The 22,489-nt window shown below is 34.2% G+C and overlaps 1 protein-coding gene across 1 annotated transcript in view; it reads right to left on the bottom strand.

The window, feature by feature from the left end:
* LOC121428393 overlaps positions 1-21,311 on the bottom strand; it is a 47,351-nt gene extending 26,040 nt beyond the window's left edge. Inside the window, exons 1-18 of the mRNA XM_041624995.1 lie at positions 21,139-21,311; positions 16,438-16,598; positions 15,799-15,850; positions 15,382-15,485; positions 15,050-15,131; positions 14,487-14,680; positions 12,526-12,650; positions 11,710-11,798; positions 11,178-11,285; positions 10,629-10,724; positions 9,009-9,083; positions 6,432-6,599; positions 5,818-6,048; positions 4,936-5,004; positions 3,579-3,649; positions 2,804-2,960; positions 2,217-2,285; positions 1,432-1,547 (exon numbers count right to left, since the gene is read on the bottom strand). Coding sequence (XP_041480929.1) covers positions 1,432-1,547; positions 2,217-2,285; positions 2,804-2,960; positions 3,579-3,649; positions 4,936-5,004; positions 5,818-6,048; positions 6,432-6,599; positions 9,009-9,083; positions 10,629-10,724; positions 11,178-11,285; positions 11,710-11,798; positions 12,526-12,650; positions 14,487-14,680; positions 15,050-15,131; positions 15,382-15,485; positions 15,799-15,850; positions 16,438-16,598; positions 21,139-21,255 — 2,084 coding nt within the window. The 5' untranslated portion in view covers positions 21,256-21,311. The remainder of the gene's footprint in view (positions 1-1,431; positions 1,548-2,216; positions 2,286-2,803; positions 2,961-3,578; positions 3,650-4,935; positions 5,005-5,817; positions 6,049-6,431; positions 6,600-9,008; positions 9,084-10,628; positions 10,725-11,177; positions 11,286-11,709; positions 11,799-12,525; positions 12,651-14,486; positions 14,681-15,049; positions 15,132-15,381; positions 15,486-15,798; positions 15,851-16,437; positions 16,599-21,138) is intronic.
* Positions 21,312-22,489: the final 1,178 nt, after the last annotated feature.

Raw genomic sequence — 22,489 nt, 5'->3', positions numbered from 1 at the left:
AAAAAAATATATTACTAAAATTTGCTGTTATTCTTACTACCCCTCCACATATCTGAATCTGGATAAATTCATTCTTGTCTTGAGAGATTCCTCCTTTGTTCTTAATCACCTTTACTTCTTTTCTCTATGATCACACAATAAAATAAAACTTTAGCGATCAGTCAAGAATGAGCAAAATGTCCAACAATCAGTCCCGAGAATGAATGAACTGTGCAACTGTTCTTCTTAGAACCTAGTGGCTAAAACAGTCTATGAAGCTTTGAATGAGATAGCTGCCTAAACTATGGACCCATTTATGGAAGTTTACAATCCTCATTAATGTAATTATATACACGTTTACTTTGAATTCTACAAGGATCTACACAGGACAGGGTCTTTCAGGGGAATTCTTCATGACAGATCAAACACAATTTGTAGGATGAATTCTGTAGCTTATCTCGTTGATGGTATTTGCATTATCACCGACTGGTTGGTTATTTACATATCATCAAATGTCCATATCCGGGGTTATTTAGACTATTCCTTGGAAAACTTTGATTTAAATGATTGGTTTATAGTGGTAAGAGATTCTTATCAAGTTTACTAATGATTATATTTGCTTATTATAGTCTTCACATATAAATGTACTTATACATGTAAATCTATAAGCACTCTACATTAATACAGTATAATAACCCTGGCTTTAGCAGAGCAGCTGTTATGCACTATTTTCTAAGAATACATTCCTGCCAGTTCATCATTTGCCTCCCCTGTAATAATTACTATTATAATTATTTTCTTGATTAACAGTCTGAAACACACTTCTAATAACATCTCACATTATACTAATTAGTCTCTATTAATAGGAATTTCAATCCTTGTAAGACAAAATTTTCATATTTTGAAAGGATGACACTTACTTTATAATTCTTTATAAGTTTTAATCAAATTTCAACTTATAGACTGAACATCTCATGAATGAGACTAATCATTGCAATTATTGTTCTTATTTATTGTCTGCACCTCCACCTTCTGTCACAGCACATCCCATCCCAGTTTAGCTTGGAAGAGCTGCTTAAGGGATTACTCCTTCAAGGTTCAGGGCTCAAGGATTTATTGAATGAAAATGTTACTGTTCTACTGGACAAGACATTATTTTCTGTCACAGAAAGAATCTTTCATCTATTATTTTAATTTTTTGATGCCATGCTGCATGCATGAAAAATTTGAAGTAGAATTAATTCAAGGACAGCAAATAAACTGTCTGATTTATAACCAGGCTAAAAAGTTCTACAATAACTGGATGTATTCAAAACAGGGTGATATTTTATTTCGCAAAACTGGATATAGACATAAAATTTATGCAAAATCAATCAAGTTTCTTGCTATTAAAAATTGTATTGAGGAATCATGAATGTAATGGACTGCATTAAGATGCTATGTCAGACTTACCTTATGTGATTTTGAAACCCTACCAAAAGATCTCCCCTAGCATTAGCAAAGCAAACACTGCGCAGTGTATCATCAAACCACAATTCACGCACCAAGGTATTGGTTACATCCCAAATCTGTCATGGAAAGGTAACACCACAATTTAGGAATGAAAAAAAAAAGAATTCTGAACACTGCATCACTTAAATCAGTAATTGGGTAGTTAATTTCTGCATACATATAATATCAACATTTAAAATACAGTTGTTCATCAGGTTCAAGTTTCTCCTCTATTGTTTTTCAACCTCCTATAAAATACCAATTTTTTTCCTTGTTTCATCCCATATTACCTTTCCTTTGCAGCCACTGTTCTCCCTATCTCATCTCAACTCTTGCTTTACTATCTCGATATTTCTATCATGTATCTATCTTTTCCCTTTCTCATCCCCCCACCTCTCCCTCTCTCTCTCTCTAGTTAGTAAGGAAAGGACCCTGTTAGAAATTTACTTGTATTTGTGTATTTTATACTGGGTGATGTTTCACAAAGATTTAAGTAAGACTTAGAGACACACTAAATTGCCGACGCATACATGATATGCAATGCGCAATCTTATTGATCAATATGCGGTAGTGCGCGTTCTCTTCTTATAATCTGACCGATAAGATCATGATTTTCATAACACACATAATTGAAATTTTATGTGCGACTCTTAGTCATACTTAACACTTTGTGGAACACCCCCCTGGTGAAAAAAATCCATCAATTATACACAGACACACGCATACTCGGTCTTTTATGAATTTACCTTGAGAGCCCCATCATCGCTGGTTGTAGCAAACAAACCTAAAGATGGACAACTGCACAATGCAGTAATCTGTCAAGAAAAATAAAAATAACTTGTACACATGTACAGTATAATATAAATTATTACAATTGATTGTACAGTATGTATTAACTAAAATAATAAATTATCACTTTATTCATTTGCAAATTGCAAATCTCATTTCCATCATCACAATCATCATCATCATCATCATCAATATCATCATCAACATCCCCATCACCATCATCATCAACATCAACATACCCACCACCACCACCACCATCATCATCTTCATCATCATCATCACCATCATCATCATCATCATCATCATCACCATCATCATCATCACCATCATCATCACCATCATCATCATCATCAACATCAACATACCCACCACCATCATCATCACAAACACCATTACAATAACATCATTTGTTATGTCAGCATCTGATATTGCAATATCCCCTATTAGGTCTATTGTTTAAGGCAATATCCAGACATTGTTTAATTCTTAATCGTTAGCATTCTTATTCTCCTCCTTCAACTGATTTCTTATCCTAGTCCTTTACCTGTTTAGTGTGATCATGATCTTTAAGATGTTTAAGCGGTTTGATCCCAGGAATCTTATTTGCAGAGATGTACTGGGGTAGCTGTGATGTTGGTAGGTTCAGTGATGAAAAGCTTTCACCATCGTTGTCACATGATAATTCATACATATTCACCACACTGCATTGAATTAAAACATAAACAAAGCATGAGTAAAAATAGCATTCAATCATGCAAACCATCCTACTCTGCAAGCATATAAATTAAAAATTTGAGAAGTACTTTGAAATTGTGAAAACAAAATAAAAAATGTTTCCAGATTATGGTATGGAAATTATGTATTATTGTAATTCCTATTGGAAATTCTTTTAATGTTCATTATCTCATGATAACATTCTTTAAATAATTTTCAAAGAACGGTATTTCAATGAAAAAAAAAAGAAAAATAATGCAAATATAAGGTCTCTATAATACTGGTGATTTAGGCATGATTTACACACAAATGCTCTGTATCAATGAAATGATTAATAGAAATATAAATAGGAAATTAGGTCTACAATGCTACTAACCGATTAAAATGGGATTAATGTCATTTCACAATTTTTTTTATATGAATGTTGTATAATAATTGAGCATATTCACTGGCACTTTATTCACCTACAAATACAACAAAACTACATCCTTATCATTAAGTGTTCTCAAGATTCCTTTAAATGATGTGTTAGTAAATATTTATTAATTCCAGATTGCAATGAGTGTGGTAAGTACAAAATTAAAGTTTATCTCTACGCTACTCACTATGTTGGTAAGACAGTGCACAATATATTGCCTAGCATTGATAAATGGGAAGGACAAGTGGTGCATGCTATCTAGAAATGAGAAGAAACGTGCGTAGGATTCAAGGAAAAGAACAGAAAATATGGAAAATAATGTTAAAGCGATGAAAAAATAAAATAGATTAGCGTAAAAGATGACGAACAGAATATGAAAGATCACATAAAGAGACAAATGCGAGGTAGAAGGGGAGAAATGAAAGGAGAGATGTAAGGATAGAGATAGAGACGTGTTGAGGTGCAAGAAAGATGATAATGTATTGATAAATATAAACTCAAGGGAATGTAGAGAGAAATGCATGAAGTTATATAGGGCAGTGATAGAGATTTAATAAGTGAGTCCCATCATACAAGACATGCAATTGATCCCATTGATCTAGACTGGAAATTCAGAGACAACATAACCAAGAATACATATATAGGTCCAAAGTATTCTCCAAAGTATCAGGAACAATCGTGCATGCAGTAGTACTGTATATTCCTTTTATTGAATAATGGTATTAATAATTTGCCATATTTATGATTTTGAATCAAGGAGTAGTGAATATACCTCTTTTGTGAATAAACCTATTTTATGAATAAAGATATCTATGACAGGTGTATTTGTTATTCTAAATATTGAAACAGTGAGTAAGACACTTCTATAATTATGACATTCATTTTCCATATTTGAGATCAAAAGATCAATCTCAAATGTATGATATAATTACCAGTGACAGTAGGCCTACCATTTCAATCAATATAAATTACCATGTCAAACATTCCTGAATGGACAGCCCCAAAAAGTGTCAAGGAAATTTAATATAATAAGCAACAATTTCATCAATGAAAATTTCATGCATGAAACCTTGGTTATTCAAGTGAAATGAAGTATTTTAAAGTACAAGCAGTATGACACCAACAAAGCAAAAAATTGAAAGTTTCACAAAAGAAAAAAATATGACTTTCAGCAAACTGGTGTAGCATGATTACATAGTACATCTGAAAAGGTTATTATAAAGCCAAAATCATTTCAGATGAAAAGTTGCTGACAAATAAATCATTAAATGAAATATTGATATGTTGTGATTATTTTATCTCATGATACTTGCTCAAGGTGTTAGTCTTTATCAACACTAATGAGAAAAGAGTTTGCATGTGTGATGTATGGTTTATAATACAGAATTGGATTATAAGAAAGAGTGATATTGGGAAATTTGTTAACATTAGCACAGGTTATGCATTGCAGGAACATGTGGAATGCAAGAAGAACAATAGGAAATGCAATCAAGTGCTAGAAGTACACAAGGTTAAATAAAACAGACTGTGTAAATAAAACATACCACTTTAAGACAAGAGAGCTTGATAGCTTGAAGAGTGTTACCTATTCCTATCTCCCAGATCTTGACAAGCTGAAAAATAAAGATCAATAGATGAAAGAATAAAATGATCATAGAAAAGGATGAATAATAGACGGATTAGAAGCTTGTGAGAGGTGGGTTGATATTGCAGTAAAAGATGTTTTACATCTACAGTGTTGACATTAACATATCCAACATACTAAATGTCATTCTGTCAACCTGATTCACTGCCCCCCCCCAACCCTCAATGATAAGACAACTTAGTTGAATTTTCTCCCTCACAGACTGTGTTGTGCTGCAAACTTATTTTACATCATGTTCTTTCATATTTGGTTAAAACTGGAGTCTTGTCTTATATGTATAGGTCTGTAGAAATAGATAATTAACCAAGATTACTATACAGTTTTTGTGGTGTTATCTTGTGTGAGTCAAGATACCACTAGAGTTCTATTGTTGAATGATCAGCAAGTTTATAAACATTAACATTTAAGACTTAAAAAAAAATTATGATATTGATTATAAAATGATGCATTAATAATTTGAACATTTGAGGCATACACTGCTATTATTTCTCTCTGTCACCTGATCAGTCACCTGATGTTCAGCCATGAGTCATTGCAGTCATACAAAGCAGAGGATCTTTTGAGAATACAGAAACAACTGTGCCTCACATTTAATTTCAATTAAAATTAATTTATTTTGCACTATTTAATAAAGATTACATCAAAATTGCACAACCACAATCAGCATATAAATCCTTCACTCTAAATTGGTATTAGATAGTCTTCTACATTATATATTTACGTGTAGAATCATATTTAAGAAAAATCTAGTGCTTGGTGGGCAAATCATCATTCATCTCACCTTGTCTGAACCACAAGAAATAAGCCTGTCTGCACTGGCAATATAGTTATCCACCTCTGGTCCATAGACTCCGTGGGAACATTCTAGTGCTAGGACACCTCCTCCATGAGCTTTCAGTGGGTACTTCATAGAGTGAGATTGACATTCTATCAGTGAGATCTGACCGCTAGCTAGACCAGCAAAGATGAGGTAATCACTAGTAGGAGTTTCCTCACAGCCATTAGCACAATCCTGGGAAGGAACACACACACAGTTTTCAAAACAAGAGAGGAAACGAAACTACAATGAACAATATTGATAAATTACCTTATTTAACCCTGAGAAAACCTTTTCTGCTCACTATAAGATGTTTCTGTCAAAATAAAATTGTAATAAATTTCTTGGCATTGATGTTGTGTTGGAGATCATCATTATGATCATCCTTAACATCACCATCACCATTATCACCATCACCATCATCACTATCATAACCATCATCATCATCATCATCATTATCATCCTCATCATCATCAAAGTCGTCACCGTCACCGTCATTACCTGGACTTCTGTGTACTTCAGTTAACCATTCAATGACTCACAAGGAAGATCATGACACACCTCCGGGATTATCTTACCAATTTGACTAAGGCTAGACTTATAACCGATTCCTCAGGCATCATGGGTACCAGAAGTTCTTTAGCCTGACATGGATTGGTAGAACTATCAAAGATTAACACATCACCCATCTCAAGAACAGTGAAGATCAGAGAATTCTTGGGGTCATAGACGATATCAGTCAGCACCTACAGAAAAAAATATTACAAAGAAAATATCATAAAAGACCCTTCACTGGATGTCATTGCTTGTCTATATTAATAAACTTTGATTTGAAGTTTTTTTCAGATCAGCATCTTCCTGGCTAGGATGAAAAAAAAACAGCATTTAAAAATTCTGGTTTATGTTAACATCATTAACTTGCAACTTCATACTAGCTGCAGGTGTTTTGAATGAAGCTATAAGGGACTTCATCAACAACTTTTACTTGGCAAGTCTGAAAACATATCAGCTAGAGATGAATATGAGTTACAGTTAGGCCTGTCAGGGAACTGTTTTATGCTCAGCAATTACCAATTTCATTCTCTGTAAATATCACTGATATGATTGCGAAAAGGCCCTGAAACATAAAGCTCAGAATTACGATTGATCTTTAGACAGACTTGATTGTTGTGTAGCATCAATCGCTATATATCAGCCCCACCGTTAATCAATAAGCTTTACATCCCGGGCCCCTGCCCCCCCCCTTTCTCTGACGGTGACTATATAACTGTTTAATGTTTTAAAGAGAATGTTTAATATCTTCTGACAAGTTTAATAATACAGTATCCATTATCTTCCTCATGATGAAAATATTTCATGTCCTGGATAAGCCTGAGTCGAATCGATTTTAAAATCGGTGTTCGATCGATGTCATCGAACACCGGTGCAGATTTTGCAAAATCGGTGCATCGAAAAAAAAAAAAAAATACGTCGGCCGGCCGATTCGTTTGGTTTACACAATCAATCATCAAAATATCAGTAATGTCCAACTTTACTACTACTTACTTGATTTCTATTGCCCCCAAAATGAAACCGAATGAGTAATTATGATGCTATTCACCATTAATTTGAAGTTTATTTCGATCATAGTTCGAGTCTTACTCGTCTGCTCGTGCCGAGATAATTTATGCACGATGAATTCATGAATGGAAGTCATGGCCATCGATCGTGCATGCGCAGTACTGTTCTTTAATCAAACCAGAAAATGGCCGGAAATTGACGCGATCAACGTAAAATAAATCTTGCTTTCATGAACAATATTAAAATCATGACCATAGAACATTATTTAATCGTAATATTTAACAATAATTTGCATTTAATCATTAATATGAATTTAGAGCTTGATGTGAAACGTTTGTATTTCGTTTCAATTTTCAATGGCGGACATCTCATGACGATCGACTTGACTTGAGTCGAGCTAGTGCACTTGTCTAAAAAAAATAATCATCACGTCAGGATTGATTCTCGAACATTGTCTACATGCAAAAACTCTGTTCAAGTTCGTAATATCACCATATAATAACATTTAACATGACAAAACAGAGAAAATTGCGTTTGATATTTTTTCCCATCAATTTGAAGCTAGTTTGTGCCCATTTTTGGGCTCTGATTTCATGAATGGGAAAATATGTCATACGTCATCAAACACGCATGCGCATTGTGCTTATTTTCTCGGAGCTTGGAGGAGACGTCCAGAGATGGAATAACAATAGAAATAATCCCAGTATTATTTCTTCCATATGAACATAACATACTTTGCTGACATCGTCAATATTCTTAGTATGACCATAAAATCTTGTTAAATCGTAATAATTTAGATGAATTTAGGGCTCGATTCGAAACATTCGTATTTATTTTGATCGCATGCTCATAATTGCGTCTAAAAAAACTGGATTGTCATCAGGATTAATTCTCGAACATCGTCATAACTCATATTCCACAATCTTTCCTCACAATCGTTATATCAGCATTGAATAGCAATTCAAATGACCATCCAGAGAAAATTACGTATTTATTCCCATAAATTTATTTGGAGCTCATTTTGGATCCAACTACACAATCTCAGGCAAGTTACGTACAGCGCTCTCCGTTGATTGCACTTGTTTGCTGGCGCTGACGCCAAGCACGCCTGTCGTTTCGGGAGAGTGAGTGTACGGAGCTGCGGACGGGGCTGGTGAATGGACTGCGAATGCTAGTCGACCGAAAATCATTCGGATCGACTCTGCGTGATTCATGTCTTTATTATTGTTTCATTTTGAACTTATATGTTGTCATCTGCAAATATCATTGTTGAAGATATTTTGGGAAGAATTCTGCTTTGGTCCCCGGCCTTTTTTGTGTGTTTTGTGATCATGGAAAATACAAACGAACTTTGCTCTGTCATCTGCTTGTGCAACGCTCACCCGGCCAACGCCAGCGCATACCGTCAGTGCGTAGTGCATATGCAAAGCGCATCGCATCGACGCAAAAACAAAAGACTAAATTTTCCCCGCCTTCAATATTCGATGCATCGATGTTCGATCGAATTAGAGCTGTCGAACACCGGTTTTCAAAATAATCGATATGACTCAGGCTTAGTCCTGGATGTAGTCCATGAATGTTTTTAACCAACCCACCTGGTAAGATGGCATAGGATATATGATGGTAAGCTCTGTCCCTGATACAGCCGATATCAATCGCACACCACCATCCTATTTAAATGAATTATAAAAAAAAAACATGTATAAGGATACCAATCGGTATATATTCCAGTTTGGGGTTATATCATATTTATGAAAGCAATGACCAATACAGAGATCAAATTCAATGTTATGGGGAGAGGGCTTATAAACTTTGAAAAATGAAATCCACTATGAAATTTCTGCTAAGGTAAAGACTAAGAAGTCAATATCAATATAGTATATAAAAATATAATTAAATTAAATTCTAAAAGTAGAATGTTCATCCCTGAACTAATCAGTAATAAAAGGGATCATACATGTATATCTGGTCGAGGGTTCGAATCCCAACCATGGCGTAATTTTCTTCAGCAAGAAATTGATCCACAATGTGCTGCACTCGACCCAGGTGAGGTAAATGGGTACCTGGCAGGAATTTATTCCTTGAAACGCAGCGCGCGTAACAGCTGCACTGCTAAAGCCAGGGTGATTATGCTGCATATACTGTAGAGCGCTTAGAGACTTCTGACAAAGTAAGTATTAAGCGCTATACAGTGCGTCCCAGAAAAAACGAAACCGAGATTTAGTGATGATTTATCATAACTTAATCATAAATAAAATAGACAAATGACCTACCAACGTAAAGCTTAGAATCTCCTCTTTCACCTGGTACTACGTAGATTATTCCTCATTCACGCATGAGTGAGCAAAAACAATTCAAAGAAAGAATGCCAAAAATTTATTTGGCGGGGTGTATCTAAATTTCAAAAAGAAAGTCACATGACTAAAAAGTTCAATATCTGCTCTTTTATTTGATACCTTAATCACAAAAAATGGTCAAGAAGTAAAAAAGTTATGATCCCTCGAAACAATGCTTGTATTTCCATAATTTCATTAAATAAACGTGTTTTCACAAGTTTCCCACAGAAGATATCGCACGGTAACAAAAGAGTTAATGCATGGCTGATCGTGAACAAAACGGAGTGTCGAGTGAGTTTGAACGCTAGCCTGTAAAACCTCTTCATTTTATGAAATTATTGAAATTCAAGCCTTATTTCAAACAACCAGAACTTTGTTATTCCTTGACCATTTTCTGTAATTGAGGTATCAAATTAAAGAGCAGATATTGAACTTTTTAACAATGTGGTTTTCTTTTTAAAACCCAGATACGGCCCGCCAAGTGACTTTTGGGAATATCCTTTTCAAATTGTTTTTGCTCACTCATGCGTAAATGAGAAATAATGTAAGTAATTTTAGATGAAAGAGGAGATTCTAAGCTTTAAAATGGTAGGTCATTTGTCTATTGTATTTGTGATTAAGTTATGATAAATCATCAATTTTTTGATGTGCCGAAATCTCGGTTTCGTTTTTTGTGGGACGCACTGTATAAGCAAGTATAATTATTATTATCTAAAAACTCCAATTGAATGAGAACATGTAAACTTCAATTATTCATCAATTAAACTGTAACAATCATAAATGAACTTTTTTGTTTAAAAAAATGAATAATTTCATATCAATGTTTACTGATTTCATGAAAGTCTAATAATTGAGGATGACCTTTGACCCTGGACTCACCTCAGCTGCACATAGTATTCTAGATGGTGAAGAAGGACTGGTAATCCTAGCTAGCTTGTGAACACAAGACCTTACTGGTGTGAATAGATGATGAAACTATGGAAGAAAAGTATAACCACATCCATTATCAAAACCAAGTAATCCATGGATTTCATAATGAGAAATTGAACTTTTACAAAACATTACAAATGAAGCTTGACAGTTAAAATGGAATGAAAGTGCCATTACATAATCTTTCAAACTTATAGGCCCGTATTCTGAAGTCAGGTTTAACTTAGACCAGGATCTAACTCTGTGATAAAATTATGGGGAGCCAAAAATTCAAAAATTCTGTTTCTCTTGTATATTTCTTATTTTTAATATTTTGCTTTCATAATGAAAAAAAATAATTCAAAATACTTAATTCATCATTTGGGTGTCAAATGAGTTAATAAATTGTTAGGGATTGTGCCCCAACTGACTTTTAACAGTTAAACGACAACTTTAAACCTGAGTTCAGAACACGGGTCATTGTTTTTACGATTCTGTGCATGTAAATACAGTACTCACCAAATTGAAATTCCACACTTTAATATCATGTAATGTGTAATAGTAAAGTTGATTGGAGTTTGCCAGTTTCATTCCTAATACTTTCTCCCCTACATTTAACCTATGAGTCTGTGAATGAAAATAATCAAAGAACAGCATCAATTATAATTTTTTTTAAATAATATCCTTTTATTCCGAAAGATAAGTTACAACAGTGCTATCCATATAAAAAAGTATTTTTATCAGACCTGTATAAAAACAAAATTGTTAATTGATCGGTTATTCATAATCACAAAATCATCAAAACATCTGAATGCCTTTTTGTGTTTTAGGGTCTTATTTCATGAAATACCTTTTCAAAACTGCAGTGTGTTGAATATTGACTTGCCATTACTGTTATTGTTGTCATTTTTATTTAACAAATTACATACAAGTTTAGTTGATATTTTCATTCATTTTTCTTTTTTTTCTTTCTCCTCATTCTAATAAATAGTATATATACTTAACAGCGTGCAACACACAATTGGCAACTGAACAGTCAATGAGTACTAACCAATTCAAAGGTATCCAGCCTCCAGATCCGTAATGTTCCATCTTTAGAACTTGATATAAGGAGAGGATCCGCAGGATGAATAACAAGACCTGCATGACCCCAAAAAAATCAATACAAAAAATATAAGTTGTGTATATTGTATCACCATAATTTTTTTCCACAGGAAAATACCAGTATGATACAATGATATTCATGTTTGATAAATCCGACACTAAATGATATATTTCCAGATAATATTTCATTTTGCTTTTCCAAGTTTCACATAAATGATGCAAGGGCTATAGATATTTGGTATTCAGCTATGATAATATCAGTGAAATTTTTGGGTTTGATAATCAGTTAGATGCACTGGTATTTGCTAATACAGCAACTGTTATAGAACATTAGTGCTGATAACCTACATAAAACTGTACAGAGATGAGATAGCAGTCCCAAAAAATGGTGTCAAAGAAACTTGTGCATGTTTCCTTTTTAACTTTATAACTTCAAATTTACAGTACAAAGAAGAATTGCTCTTTCAGATTAGCTTATTTTCTCATTTTTGCTATTTGAAGACAAAATTATCACTTTGGCTATTTACAGAGAACCTTCCCTGGCAACTTAATGTTGGTTTGGGGGTGGCTGGTCACATATCTTTAAGTGCATCAAGACTCTCTTAAGTCAAATGAGATGCAAGTTACATTCATTATTACTATTATCACTACTGACATCATCTACATGGTAAAGTTTAAATGCAAGAAGGTCTACTTCTGCCTATCACAAAAAAGTCTAGTAAATATTAAAGGAAATACTTTCAATCATATGAAATTAACTAACCAGTAACACTAGTATAGTGGCCGATGAATTGATGGACTTCCTTAAACACCACAGCGTTCCAGACCTTAATTGCCCCATCCATAGATGCTGTGATGCAGTACTCAAGCTTGCGGTAGAAAACAAAACTAAAAGACAAAGAAAATATGTGTTCTTAAAAGATATCCGGTTTCCTTTCAGAATTAAAGGATTTTACTTTAAGTACCCTGTATAGAATTCCTTTGAAGAAATATGGGGAAGTGATAGAACATGGGGATTTTCATGCAAATGAAATCATTTAGAGTAAGTTTTCAAATATATGCAGATAGTTTCTCAGTTTTCACTGTATTTGCATACAGTATTGAGGTCTTAGCATTTATTTGTTGAAACACTGTACCTATAAGCTTCAATAGTAGTTAATGTGGGTGTAAGACAGCACCCTGATGTAATATAACATATATCTACTGTCCTAACAATAATTGATGTCTGCTACTTTGACAATATATTCAGAGTTATTGCTGTACCAGGAATTGTGAAATGTTAATACTAACGTTAACACAGTTGTTCAAATGACATCAGAGCAAAGCAATACATCTCTCTCTTTTAAATGATTGGAGAAAACCTGGTTTATGAATTATAAAACACATAACTTTTCTTTGTGGCCTTCTAGGAACAGCATGATACCCATAAAGTAAATGTGAAGGACTATATCAAGATTCTACTTTGTTTTCATTAAAGCGAAAGAAAAAGATGCTGAAGGTAATCCTACATTAACCTTTGTAAAACATTTCTACTTTTGTGAGGATTCTATGAATTCATATGAAGCATTCTACGGAATCTTACTGAATCCTTTCTCTTTAGAAGTTGTATCAAATTTGAAAGAAGAACATGTAACAATCGTACATGTAGGCCCACTCTTAAACTGATATAAAAGTGAAAGAGCTGAACTAGATTGATTCTTGACTGCACAAACACTCAAAAGTTATGCCTTCTCCACTGCCAGAGCAAAGTAATATATCTCTCTCTTTTAAATGATTGGAGAAAACCTGGTTTATGAATTATAAAACACATAACTTGTCTTTGTGGCCTTCTAATATTATGAAACCCATAAAGTAAATGTGAGGTATTATATCAAGATTCTAATTTGTTTTCATTAACGTAAAAGAAAAAGATGCTGAAGGTAATCCTACATTAACCTTTATAAAACTTAACATTTCTACTTTTGTGAGGATTCTATGAATTCATATGAAACATTCTTTAGAATTTTATTGAATCCCTTCTCTTTAGAAGTTGTATCAAATTTGAAAGAACGTGTAACGGTCTTTAACTGTCATACATGTAGGCCCACACTTAAAATGATATAAAAGTGAAAGAGCCAAACAAGATGGATCCTCGACTCCAAACAGTCCAATGTCATGCCTCCTCCACTGCCAGATTGAAACTACATTGCATATTTCATTCTAATATTTTTTTTTAAAAAGGTGTATTTTAAGGTAAATATTCATGACCTCTATCATCACAAAAATAGGATGGACAGAAAACATGCATCTGCCAAATAAAAATGACATCATTTTAATACACAAGGTCATCAAATTTCCATGTCATATTGATTAACATGTTGGATTAAAGAAAGCATTAAGATATTTTTCGCTCATTCAATTCATGGGATGATGTTGAATCAAGATCACAAGAGCGCTCTGGTGGTCAAGTGGTTTAAAACATTGGTTTAGTAACACAGGGGTCATGGGTTCAAATCCCTCCCGGGTTTTCTTTGAATATTTTTAACAGCAGTTATTTCTCCTCATAACAATTGTAAATGCTGTACTGTTTAGAGACATATGATGACATTTGATGTGACAAAGGCACTAGAGCTTTGAATACTGCATTATTGTACCAAGAAGGCATCATAGTGATATAACCAGTTCAAATTATTAGTTTCCTTCTTCACATAATTCTACTATGACAAGTAAACCATGTGCATTTACCAAGTAAGAGCAGATGCATGCCAATTCTTGATGCAGTAAACCTCTTTGTTTGTGATGTAATTGATGATGTGAATACCCTCATCACAAAGAGCAAATAATTGATGACGTTTGCGATCAACCCGAACATCTCTAACCCAGTCATCTTCTGTAATCTCGCTTTCGATTGGCCGACCTCGAACAAGAGGGTCACGGATCTGCATGCAAAGAACAATCAATTTGAAAGTAACCATGATAATCTCTTTTGTTTTTGTCAAATCTTTCCAAATAGTCTCTTTTTTGTTATTCAGTGATACCTTTCTGTACCTATATATAAACAACCAGGAGCCAACCTTTGATACCTGCTTTAGTTGATGAACTTTTAAAAGTAGATAATAGTTTGCAAATGATGTCCAAAAGACATCACTAATAAAGTACTCAAATCAATTTTAGATACTTTAGCCTAAAAGTTATCAGGTCCTGTTTAGTATATCATGCAGATCCACGCCGAAAGATTGTTATACTAAAAGATTTTGAGGTGTGAATCACAGTTATCAAAAAGTTATCCCAGAAGATCATAGACTAACCTCCACATGGGTCATCTTCCAAGCTTGTAAAAATCCTCGGCCACCAGTCACAAGTTCATCCATGTCTTCATTATATACCATACTGGAAATTGAAGAGAATTAGACAAATGCAAACCAATAAAAATTAAACTTTTTTCTTCTTCACCATTCAACCAAAGGTCATTCAAATGTATATTATTTTTACAAATCGACCAATCTTCATATTGATCATAATCTGAATTTTCTATACCAATATCTTATTTTATTTGTTGAAATCACATCTCAATTTTGATAAATTATTTGTGTCTTAAACAGATTGAAATCTTTAATCTTGAATCTTGAAAGATACTTACCATAGTATAGTTTCTGAGCAGTGTGATTGAGTGAGTTCCATGCAATTATTATTGAGATCACTAAATACATGCAGAGTCACATCAGGGGAATAACCAACAAATACCTGAAGAAATAAAAAAAGTTATTATCAATGTACATATGTGATCCATTTACATTCATTCTTTATTTGATAATATTTAGTATCATAGGAATAAAGAACAGCTGTTTTTTAGCAATAGTTTCAGGAATCAATTAATACATTATTTAAATCACTTCCATAAAATATTGTAGATACCTGAACAAATCTTTGTAAAAATTAGAATTGAAGACAAATATTATAGATTCATACTTTTTAGTTTGCTTCTTACAACAAGCATAAATATGGCGGTGAAAGTAAAAGTGACAAACTCAAGTACCATACCATCATTGCAACTCACCCTATGTTGTGGTACAAATATAATCCTGGACATGAGAGTGTTTATCTTGATTCTAAGGCAATTGAAGAAAGAAAATAAAAATGTAGAGATACATTTGCATCTACACATAAACATCAATGGCTAGTGATTAAAGACATTCAATAAACAGCCCAGTCACTTACTTGAAGAACGTATTTAATTCAATGTATGGATCTCAACAGACGGATGAGTAAATTTATTTTGGCATTTTATGAAGCATATATGATATATTCTTAAAGCAAATAATTAATAATATTGCCAGTGATTTAAAACAATCTTGTCAACTAGGCTATTGTCAACCATGAACTTTGAATCCTGAACTAATTTAAACTGACTATATTTCTAAAAAAAATCAACAATTTTTTATTTAAGATCATTATTGATCATTTGTTCCTTTCTCATTTTTTCAAAAAAATGGTCAATAAAATTTCATAATTCCAATCACTTAAACCTTTTTTTTAAACTCTCAGTTAACAATTAATAACATTCAATTTATTCTTTAACCATGATCACAAACTTTTGTAAATTCTGTATTCATATCAAAAAATGATTTTAGCAAACTATTAGTACCATCTCATTTTTTTCAGAGACAATTAAAAAGCAACACATTAAAAAAATTACCTTTGACATTTGACCTCCTCATCAGGCAAAGTGCTGACACACCAAAAGTAGACTTCATTGATGACACCAGTGTCTACTTGAGTTACATATATGTTACCATTGGTGCAATGATAGAACGTCATACATCTGATCACATGACGATGATGAAAGGTTTGGGCCAGCTATAAAATAGAAAAAATCTTGGGATCTAAACAGCTATAGTACTAATGTTCAATTGACCAAAATCAGGGCTCGACACTAGCGGCGGTCCCAGACCGGTAAAAATCGCTGTCGGGCCGGTAGATTTTCAGAAATAGGAAGATTTACTGGTCCGACATGACCAGTAAAAATATCATTGTCGGGCCAGTAATTTTTCCAAAAATAGCAAGATTTTAAGGGTCCGACATGACCAGTAATAAAAACCATTGTTGGGCCAATAACTTTTCCAGAAATGGTCAAATTCACTGCAAAACCATTCCCCCCGATAAATTCTGTCATTCACACACAGAATACACACAGAATGAATCACACGTAATTGCTACTAGAGCAGATACAATGTACATATGTAGCTAGCCAGCCACACAACTCACGTGGTAAATTCTTTACTGGCTGCGCGAACGAAGCTCGGCTAAACTCTGGCAGAAATCTCTCACAGAACTGTCAAAATTCGCGGTTCATACTCATGAAAGGCTCTTATAATGTCCATATTTCCTTAAAAATTGGAGTAACTCTGTCATTTGTAAGCAGTAAAAGGATAAATTTTCACTTTTGTTTGGTTCAAACAGATCGGGTTTCGGGTGATATCGTCTGAATACAAGTTAGCCCCACATATGCATTTATGTGTGTGTTGAAAAATTTATTTTCTGACTTTCTTTCGTAGCTATTTTAATTGAGCCAAAAAGAAATTGATAAATTATTTTGTGATAATAGTTTTAGCTTTCTTCCTCTGTTTTCTTCCTATCTTCCTTTCCTTCTTTCTTTTCAATCTTTCTTTGTTTCTTCCCTAATTTGTTTTGTTACTGTCTTTCTTTTTTATTTTCCCTTTTTTTCTTTAATTCGTTCTTTCATTCTTTCTATCCTTAATATTTTTCTCTATTTCTTTTTTTTTCTCTCTTTCTTTCTTTCTTTCTTTCTTCCTTTCTTCGTTCCTTCCTTCTTCCTTCCTTTCTTCGTTCCTTCCTCCTTCCTTCCTACATTCCTTTCTTTCTTTCTTTCCTTTCTTTCTTATTTTCATTCCTTCTTTATTCCTTCATTCCTTTCCTTCTTCGGTTCTTTCTTTCACTTTCTTTCCTTCCTTCCTTCTTTCTTTCTTTCTTTCTTATTTTCATTCCTTCTTTATCAAAGTTTATTCCTTCATTCCTTTCCTTCTTTAGTTCTTCCTTTCTTCGTTCCTTCCTTCCTTCCTTTCTTTGTTCCTTCGTTCCTTCCTTCTTCCTTTCTTCCTTCCTTTCTTTCTTATTTTCATTCCTTCTTTATTCCTTCATTCCTTTCTTTCTTTCTTCCTTCCTTCCTTTCTTCGTTCCTTCCTTCTTCCTTTCTTTCTTTCTTTTTGATATTTTTCTTTCTTTAATTCTATTGCTTGCGTATTTCCTTCCTTCCCTTATTTATTTATTTCTTTCCTTCTATTGATCATTTTACCTTTCCTTTATTTCTTCCTTAATTCCTTTCTTCCTTCTTTCAATCCTTCCTTCCTCTCTTTCTTTCTTTTGTCCTTTCCATCTCTCCTTTAACCTTTTCTTTTTTTATTGCTTCTTTCTTTCCTTTACTTCTTTCTGGATTTGTTCTTTCTTTCTGTATTGCTTGCTTCATTTCTTCTTTCTTTCTTTCTTTCTTTCTTTCTTTCTTTCTTTCTTTCCTTCTTTCCTTCCTTCCTTCCTTCCTTCCTTCCTTCCTTCCTTCCTTCCTTCCTTCCTTCCTTTCTTTCTTTCTTTCTTATTTTTGTTCCTTCTTTATTCCTTCATTCCTTTCCTTCTTTAGTTTTTTCTTTCTTTCCTTCCTTCACATCTATCCTTTCTTTACCTTTTCTTTTTTTAACTTCCTTCATTCCTTCCTTTTTTATTCTTTCTTTCTTTCTTTCTTTTCTTCCCTTTCCTTTCTTCCTTTCTCTTATTCTTTCTTTCCTTCTTTCCTTCCTTCCTTCCTTTCTTTCTTTCCTTCTTCGTTTCTGTCTTGCTTTCTTTTTGTCCTTCATTCCTTCATTTCATGGGGGGGGGGGGGTTACGAAAGGCTAGACAAATAAACTTGCGCCTTTTCTTAATGTTTTCTTCATTTTTTGGGACCAGTAGATTTTAGGTTCGGACCAGTAAAAATTTGAAAAACTGGGTATCTACTGGTCCGACATGAATAGGGTGGACCAGTAGAAAAAATGGGTTAGTGTGGAGCCCTGTATAAATAAATAAATTTTTATTTCAAATTCAATAAACTATTACATACAGCGTTCAAGATTACACTTTCATAACTAGGATCTAAAAGAGGTATCCCCTGCACCTCCCAGATTTAAATTTGGGGACAGTAGCCATACTGCTACAAGTTCTACCTGTTAGGCCTACATGCATGAATGGTAAAAAAAACATTGTTTGCATCAGAGCAGAATATCTTTATTAGCTTAACTACTAGACCAAAACTTCAGTCTCTCTGTTTCATCATTTCTTCTACTGGACTATCTTGCTTCACTACATCTTCCTTTATACCATTCTGTTTTAGCACTCTCTACAGGGGACCAATTCCTCCCCCCCCCCACACACACACATCAATTATGCATTTTTGCTTTTAATACATTTTTCATGGAAAGATAGATTTATAAATGAGTAAAGTTTTGAAAATAACCAGAATCTAGTAATGAACAACATCCCATAACAAAATAAGAATCAATGTTATTCAACCCCGGTATTTAAACTAAACTCTGTTTTTTTTTAAGAGAAACAGTATATAATCTATCGTATGGGGCATCAATCCCTCAAACTGTGAGATGACTAGTTGTGTTGGAGGAGAAACCTCCAAAAAAGTGAACAAATATATGTTTAAATCCTCTAGTTGGATTTCAGCTGTCTACTATTAAAAGTTTCAATTAAACCCCTTGTATCTATTATTTTATTCAGGATGGGGGTCAGATGTCTAGACACTTAAGCAGATAAAAACATAATCTTTTGCTCTGGATTTACAGATAATTACAGATAATTATTTACAAATAATTACTTCCAAATATCAATATTTCATTAATCAATTGGAAGTTCCAATTGATTAATGAAATATTGCAAAAAAATTCCTGGAATTGCAGTCTTGTTCGGAAATGTAACAACTGAGTACACATCTAGTCAAATGTCTTACCATTACCAAGAGTTAAAATTTCATTCAGAATGCTGGCCAATTACTTTAAAATTGTGTACCTTGAAAAATGTAGGCCTACTTACAAAAAAGGGCTAGGCCCTAATGTGCGTGTATTTTGAGTTTTGTCAGACGTGTATCAATCAGATTAATTATTTACGTCTGGGACCAACCTTTACATCACCATCTGAAAGACGTGACCAAGGCTCGAATCTCGAACCTCTGCATCAATTTGTAACTTCCTCACATACATGATGTAGCTGGATTACTAAGGCACACGCCACAACGCCGTAATGAAGAAAAAAGGACTGATTTTTGGTGGCGTAATGCAGAATTTAAATTTGATTATAAATTTCCTCCCCAGGACCGCGCCAATTCTTCTGACGTCACCAGGAGCTGGACAGAGGAACAGAAGATGCTACATCCAGAACTGAACCTTAGGCTTATGTAATAATCTTAGACCAAAAGCTTCGGTCTCTGTTATGTTGGTTGTTCAGCTGAACTCCGTTGGCTTCACTCACCAAATACAGAGACCGAAGTTCTAGCGCAATCTATACAGGGGACTCAATGGCCATCGGATAAAACAGCGAAGTGAATTTGCGAGACAGCCGAGATAAGTCACTGTTTTTGTTCCTTTTTAACTTGATTTTTCTCCATTTTTTTGGCAATTAAGGTCAAGAGGGAATATTGATTTGCATTTTAGGCATGTAATTTGTCAAAATTTTTATTCATTAGAGACAAAAATTGAAGAGCCCCGACGGGGGGATTTTGCATTGCAAGTCCCCTAATGGTGGCTGCACGTTAGCGAGCCGTCTGTGTACGAGGAGAAATTTAAAAAAAAAAAGGTTAAAAAACTCCTCTAAACAGACGGCTGCCAGCTGTCTATAATAATCTATACATCATATGCATGATATAAATGGAGTTACCAGGTAAATGGTAATAATAAAAATATATATATAAAAATTGTAAAAATGCAGTGTATAGTCTGGTTCCTAATACTATAGTATAGTACTTCTACTTGATCTAGTATCAAAGTATGGGGGGTGTCTGGACACGATCCATTTTAAAATGTCATGAACTGAACTATGACTAGTATGATATGACTATGTTATATCATAACCTTGTTCATTGAATGAGTGACTATGTGATGCCTTCAGCTTTGTTCTCCATGTTCTAACACTAGATCTACAGTGTGTATCCATACTCTCAAAATCGATTATGACATTGGGTTGTAAAGTTACTCTCAACCTTCCAATCCCCTTCCCTTGACTTTCATGAAATCCTTTCGATTCTCCCAACAACACAATTATCATCGCTACAGAAACTCAATGATCACCACCGGACCAGCTCGGGCAGGCATTACGCACGATTTGCGTAGCAGTACGGTACTAAACTTACCTGGAGTCCATAGGGAACCATAACGCAGTGTTCTTCTGGATCTGTAGTTCTTAAAATGTGCTCGAGTTGTTCCCTAACATTTAGCCAAGGCTGGAATTTAGAATCCAGCAATGCCATGGCCAGAATTCAACTCCCTTTCGGGGAATTCGATCTGGATATCTAAGCAATTTGATGTGGTGCCGGTGTGAGTGACCGACGACCGGCGTGACCCGAAACTAGCGCATTGTGAAAATGTAAACAATAAACACGTGCTAGTCAAGCTTAATTCCTCACCGATCTAATAAAGTAATTATGACGTAATACTCGCGGCACGCGCTCAGTGCTTGTGGTGGCGGACTACGTAAACAAGCTATTGAAACAAATAAAAGCAAAGCAAATGTATATGCACCTACCTTCACTGCAACAACATTATTGATAGGTTTTATTATGAAATAACAGTATGTGAAAAGTTCCACACATACACACTCAACCAGTGCGTTTATCTTTATCATCTGCAATCTTGAATAGGTAGCACTTAATTACTCTGAAAGAAGAAGAGTGTGACAAAAAAATAATAATAGAATAGAAAAGCAAAAGGAATGAATGGAAAGAGCTGAAAGATTTAAACAAGTATTCACAAGGATTCATTTTCTCAACAAAATCCCATATTATAACATGGTTATAGTTAATATATGCATTTACAGTATACTTTTTTCCAGTATAAAATAAAAACCCAAGCAAAAGTTAAGTTACACCAGTAGATCTTTTTGAAACAGGCACCTGGGGACTGTTTCATAAAAGTTGTCAGCACTGACAAGTTGTCTTCCTCTGACAATTACAATAGTAACAATCAAAGGCAGGTGCCTCTAAGCCAATCAGGTGAATGGATCCACTGAAATCATCAGTGCTGATAACTTTCATAAAATGCCCCCCCCCCCCCCCCCCGTTCAGATCATTAGGGGAATGAATATTAATTTCAACCCTCATCTTATTTTACCATGATTACTGATAATATAATAATAATAATAGCGGCATATTTACCCAGGGTAGCCACTTCAGTTCCGAAATTCCTGTGGGCCCTGCTATTATTACCCCGGCTTTAGCACGGCTACCTTGATCGGGCGCTCAAGAATTTGAGGAATTTCTTCCTACTGGGTACCCATTCACCTCACCTGGATCAAGTGCAGCACAATGTGGATAAGTTTCTTGCTGAAGGAAATTACGCCATGGCTGGGATTCGAACCCACGACCCTCTGTTTCAAAGTCCGAAGACTAATCCACTGGGCCACAACGCTCCACAGTAGTAGTTCTCTTTTACATTTCTATTTAAACTTTCAACTCATTCAATTTCTTAATTTCTTTGCACAACTCA

This window comes from Lytechinus variegatus, chromosome 1 (assembly GCF_018143015.1).
Source record: "Lytechinus variegatus isolate NC3 chromosome 1, Lvar_3.0, whole genome shotgun sequence".
Classification (NCBI taxonomy): Eukaryota; Metazoa; Echinodermata; class Echinoidea; order Temnopleuroida; family Toxopneustidae; genus Lytechinus; species Lytechinus variegatus.
The sequence above is the reverse complement of the archived record's forward strand: the minus strand, read 5'-3'. Positions and strand labels throughout refer to the sequence as shown.